This window comes from Haliotis rubra, unplaced genomic scaffold (genome assembly GCF_003918875.1).
Source record: "Haliotis rubra isolate DU_JTF1 unplaced genomic scaffold, ASM391887v1 Scf238, whole genome shotgun sequence".
In the NCBI taxonomy this organism is placed as follows: Eukaryota; Metazoa; Mollusca; class Gastropoda; order Lepetellida; family Haliotidae; genus Haliotis; species Haliotis rubra.
This window is the reverse complement of record NW_025766425.1, coordinates 723,905-729,966: the sequence shown is the minus strand read 5'-3', so window position 1 is coordinate 729,966 and position 6,062 is coordinate 723,905. Positions and strand designations below refer to the sequence as shown.

The 6,062-nt window shown below is 42.6% G+C and overlaps 1 protein-coding gene across 1 annotated transcript in view; it reads left to right on the top strand.

Annotated features, from left to right (window-relative positions):
- Nucleotides 1-749: 749 nt before the first annotated feature.
- LOC124278485 (potassium voltage-gated channel subfamily A member 10-like) overlaps nt 750-6,062 on the top strand; it is a 53,052-nt gene continuing 47,739 nt past the window's right edge. Inside the window, exon 1 of the mRNA XM_046714189.1 lies at nt 750-1,041. Coding sequence (XP_046570145.1) covers nt 976-1,041 — 66 coding nt within the window. The 5' untranslated portion in view covers nt 750-975. The remainder of the gene's footprint in view (nt 1,042-6,062) is intronic.

The following is a 6,062-nucleotide window of genomic DNA, read 5'->3' as shown; positions in this document are numbered from 1 at the left end:
GTAATGAGAAGAATCAATGTGTTGACATTTTCATTATCCCAGGGGTTATACTGTACATATACCCTACAGTCGTCGCTGCATCCGGCATATACCGGCGATCAGTATTGATTCCCTTCTTGTGAGTCTCACAGCGTCTTAAGAGTAAAGGCATTTGATTGAGGGTGGAATGACTGGGTAGCTGTCTGTCTGAGTGCTGTATCTCTTGGGCACATACAGTCTATTAATATAGACGGAGGCTCATGTTTAGTTGGTGTCGAGAAACAGAGAGTCCCCGTGGCAAGTCAGAGCTTGATGTCCAGGGTGGATAAGTGTTTTAGATTCGTGTTAGTCTGCTGTACAAGTCGACAGGAGCAATTCACTGATAGGATTCTGTTGGTGTAATGGTGTTTTTAACAGACAATGTTGAAGATGGACTTTCAGTTCTAGAGTGCATGAGTGGTTAAATATATCGTGGTGCCTATATGACCACTGGAAGCCTGGGATGAATGTTGTCACATCACTACGGTGTAACTAGAACCAATCCAGGAAAATGACAGAATCCAGTAAGAGTGGCAAGGCAGGCGCCAAGTCGAATGCTGCACCGTCTATTGTTAAACTCAATATTGGGGGAAAGAAGTTTGAAACATTGTCGTTGACTCTCAAGAAGTTTCCTGGGACCCGTTTGGCGTCACTTCACCCCCAGGCTGACGAGTATAACGGGGAGACAGGGGAGTACTTTTTGACAGGGATCCAGTGGCGTTTGGGTGTATCCTAAATCTATACCGCACATCGTCTCTCCACTTTCCTGACCATCTCTGTGGCAACTACCTTCGCGAGGAACTCAACTTTTGGCGAATCCCAGAGAGTCTGGTTAGCGAATGCTGCTGGACAGTTTTTTTCAACGCCGAACAGGACAATCAGATATTCCGAAACCTCAAGAAGACCTTTTCCTTCCTTGACAAGGACCCGCAACTGAATGAATCGGGAAAGAATGGCATGGAGCTTTGGATGCACCGAATATGGCTCCTCTTGGACAAGCCTAACTCTTCTCGTGCAGCGAAGGTAGGTTCTAGCTTTATAACGATTTAATTGGGTTATTTCTTTGGAATATCCAAGACAACAAATATGAGGGGCACTAGTTCCGCTTCAATCCATCATGAATTCCATATGGAGGTTTATAGGAATGCCGTACTATGGTTAACCTTTTGAACGTTTACCCACCAGATCTTCTGCAGAGCTATTACTTACTTATAACCTTAGATATTCTTATCTCAACTTATGGTTCATTAATAAGCTATTTTATCTTCACTGAAAAAATATCATGAGCTCGTATTCAGAGACGCCGGATTCACCACGAATAATATATCACCACAAATATGTTTGCAAGACATTTGAACATATGTTCATGCACTGTGTTTAATAATTCATCGTTACTGACCAAAAGCACAAGAAAGATCCCAATGAAACAGAACCTTACCGGGTCTTTTTGAAAAGGTTATATTTAGTACCTTCGTTGCATTTGTAGCCAGATTGTCGATCACAGTTTTGGTTAAAGGCTTTAATACTTTGAACAGTCATGTAAGCTTAACGTTGGGGAAAGGCCCTACGTGGTGCAGCTCTTAGAGGTCAAGAAGTAATGGTGATCCCGTTAGTTTTCACAGCCTCTTTGACACACCTGGGGAAGGTAACCAAATTGGAATGCGATGGCATGGCAACCGGTTCCATTTGCATGATACCATCTGTGTCAGTCTCACCGTTTCTTACCATTAATGCGTTTCAAGGATAGGTTGGACTAACGCTTGTATGTATTTCCTTGACTTGGCGCTGAGGTATGTGTGATTCAAAACTCTTCCAACGTTTGTTTCTGGTGTTTGTAGAAAGAGGGAACGTTGTTACCTTGTGTGCATCGACAAAACCCTCCTTGGTCTCCTTTTAACAAATGTAAAGAAAACAAACATTCTCTGAAATAGCTGAGACTATCGTGACCGACGGAAGGACTCATATAATGACAGTATTGTTTCAAATAAATAAGGGGCAGTGGGGTAGACTCGTGGATTATTAAAGCCTTCAATCGTCACGCCTGAAAATACGGATTCGATTCCCTACATAGGCACAGTGCGTGAAGCCCATTTCGGGGGTCCCCCGTCGTGATATTGCTGAAATATTGCTAAAGCGGTGTAAAACTAAACTCATTCATTCAAATAAATACAGAAGGGCAATAGGCAATTGAAATTGTCAGTGCAAGTTTGTTTCATGAATTAATAGCGACAAAATCTCTAATAAAAGGGTCGATAGTTAAATTCCAAGTAAATCACGACCATGTGTTTATGAATCATTTTCAAATACATGGATGAAAAGTTGGGGGTATCCTGCCCTACTGTTGGTACCCTTAACAAACACATGCAAATTCAAGGCAATCGTTGACCTGGGAAAAGTGAGTGAGTTTAGTTTTACCTCGTACTCAGCAATATTCCAGCTATATGGCGGCGGTCTGTAAATAATCGAGTCTGGACCAGACAATCCAGGGATCAACAGCATGAGCATCAATCTTCGCAATTTGGAGACGATGACATGTGTCAACCAGGTCAACCTGCCTGACCACCCGATCCCGTATGTCGCCTCTTACGACAAGCATGGGTTATTGAAGATCAGTTCTAACCCGGACCTTCACGGGTCCCTGGTAAAAGAAGAAACGTATAATTTATGTCACTGATGCATCGAATTTAGATATATCCTCCACATGTCTTCTACTACCATTAAACGTTTAAATGTTGTATTATTTAAAACACTATTTCAGTGAATAATATCCCTAGATGCACCGAGAACTAGCTCATTTTCACACAGCAAAGTAAGACTATTAGACAATATATTGACAAACTTTATGGATAACAATTTCTTTTATGTCTTGAGTGGCACTTACGAAATAAAAGATGTTATACATAAAGTTTGTCAATATTGTACTTCACAACTTCTAAAATGCCACTCTAAGACGTTGTTAGACATCGTCTGAAAAGAGACATAGAGGAAAGTTTCAATTTAAGGTTATAACAAATTTGTATTCCCTTCTTAGTGATAACTTTCTTAAGTGAATTCTATTATGGTATATCTCAAATATCGATTTTGTTAATATATATTGGTTTCCCATATGTATTCTCATCAGTTTTCACAACTGGGTTAGAACTTGTTTTCAGCAACCAGCGCAAGCCACGCTTGTCGTAAGAGGCGACTAACGGGATCAGGTGTGAGACTCGCAGATATGGGCGGTGCATGATTTTGTATTCCATTTGCGTAGATCGATGATCACGATGTCCATCACTGGATTGGTTGGTTCATACTGCTGTCATATAGCTGGGAAACTGCTGTAAGTGCGGCGTTGAACAACAAACAAAACAAACAGTTCATACCAGTTTTTAACGTTATCAGTGAGTGAGGTTGTTTTATGCTCCTCATTTCCCAGCATGTAGGTACGTGAAAATGAATGTGATGTTTTGGGTGTTTTGTTTATTGTATAAAAGCACACTTAACAATAATTGAGATTTGAAACGGGATATGTCAGTTATCTTGTTTGAGCCAGACAATCCAGGGATTGATGTCATGAGCATCGATATACGCTGTTGTCTACGTGCAGACAAAGTCAAACGTGGATTTCAACTGGGCCCTATTAATACACTGGTAACGGTACATAAAGCATTCGTGATCAGGTTTCCTTTAAAATACCACAGAAAAGAGATCGATTACCTATTATTCATTTACCTTCTAGTGCTTCACAGGCAGCTTGGGTTATCCGGGGTAATAATAATCAGATTCTTTGGGCGCGTCGTGCATGGAGAAATGCGTGTGATAAATGGACTATTAAGTTTTAGAGATTAAAGATGAAAATGCAGCAGAGAGGGTTCGGGTGATCCTGGCACAGTCAGGCTGGTAAGGTTCATCATCAGCTCAGGGCCCTTGTCCCCTCTACACGCAGCCCAGACAGCGAATGGGACTTCTCCCAGGAAACACTGCCTAGTCGAGCCCACCACGAACTTTCCGGAGAATATGAAGATTCCCCAACACTGCAGCCTTCTGCATTACCCAGAGTGTCAGAAGGGCTGTGCTCCCGGTGGAGAACCCGAGCACTCTCCTGATCTGCGCCAAGAGGTCAGGAGGCACCAAACCAAGGGCATCGAGAACAATGGGGAGCCTGGCGACAGTGCAAGCAAGCGAGACATTTCAAAGGCGAGGTCCGCATACTTATCATGCTTTTCCTGAATCTTGCCAATCACATTGCTATCAAAAGGGACAGAAAATTCAATGATATAAATAAATTCATTGGCTTTATCAAAAAGGGCAAGATCAGGTTTGTTGGCTGGAATTCCCCTCAGGCTGTATATGGGCCTATTCCAGAGAAGTTTAAAGCTGTCATTTTCCATGACGCCCTGGACATGTTCGGGGTCGTACCATGGATGGACCTCAGAGTCAAAGCCACAGGCAAGACGAAGATTATTATTATTATCATATGTCGAAAGGTCATTAGTTTTGCAAAGAAGTGGCGTTTACACTGTTTTGAAATCGGTTCCGTAAATATATAAGATTCACACATACATGCCTTTCAGGAGGACTGTTACATCTATACGTAAATAAATTCGTGTTCTGCGCACTATGGCCAATACAAATGCATATATTCTGAAATACTTTTTTCAGTACATATTCATGCAATCGTCTAGTCGAAGTTAAGGTCTCATGCATGGGGATTCACACGGGGTTGCATGAGTGGATGTCAGTAAACTGGGGATGGTTTTGAACGCTTTTAGAGGTTTATTACTGGTACATGTGGTATTTGGTCTGTCGGCAGCAAACAAAGATTATTAGGCTACCCCACCGCCCCTGTGGTATTTGGTCAGCTCTTAAAATCGCTTTTGTTTAACCTTATATGAGGCCAGGGTTTGATGGAATCAAGATGGACGCACCGTGGGTATGCCGCAGCCATTTAATGTTCATCGGACCACAATATCCTTACTTTAGAGGCGTTATCTACAGCAGGGTCTGAGTGTTGACTCGACACGGGCCGGTGATCCACGTGAGACGTCATGTCAGCAACACATGGATCTTCTACGGAATCAACACCAAACTGCCATATTAAAAGCTCGGACAATTGCTGGATTGAGACCAATCGTTGCTGAACCGTGTATGAACTTTTAAGGGAGATCGAACAACATCCGTTCATCGATACGTCTAGTTCTGATTCCACGTGACCGTCATACCTAGATTGGTTTAGACAGCATTTTAGGTTACGAAGATTAGACTGGTTCATCATTCTTTTAACACATTAGTCCAAGTTTAATCTGGGCAGGACCCGTGAAGATCCGGGTTAGAATTGATCTTCAGCGACCCATGCTAGTCGTAAGAGGCGACTAACGGGATCGGGTGGTCAGGCTCGCTGACTTGGTTGACACATGTCATAATATCCCAAATGCGTAGATCGATGCTCATGCTGTTGATCACTGGATTGTCTGGTCCAGACTCTATTATTTAGGGACTGCCGCCATATAGCTGGAATATTGCTGAGTGTGGCGTTAAACAACCAACCAGCCAACCAACCAACCAACCAATCATCTGGACACCTCTGATGATATTGCAAGGTTCTACCAAAGTCGAGGCGAACGTTTATCTTTGCGTTGCCTAGTGGTTAAAGCGTTCGCTCATCACGCCGAAGACCTGGGATCGATTCCCCACATGGGTACATTGTGTGAAGCCCATTACTGGTGTCCCCCGCTGTGATGTTGCTGGAATATTGCTAAAAGCGGCGTGAAACCATTCTCATTCGTTCACTCACTCTATTTGTCCGATCACTGGTTGACGTTCGGAACAAATTCATCTTCTGGTATTTTCGATACTCGGTCGCCGCCTCGCCTATTTCAAACATTTTGTCCTGGACTTTGTTACAAATCTTATGCTGTTGCTAGCTATTTGATATTTATACCCATTTATATGAAGCACTGCTTGTCGTTGAGGTAAAATGCTATAGTCTTAAAACGCAATTTTATTTATGTGCTATTTGATATTATCAGCATCAGCGAAAAGGTTTTGTGGTCTCGCGGGAT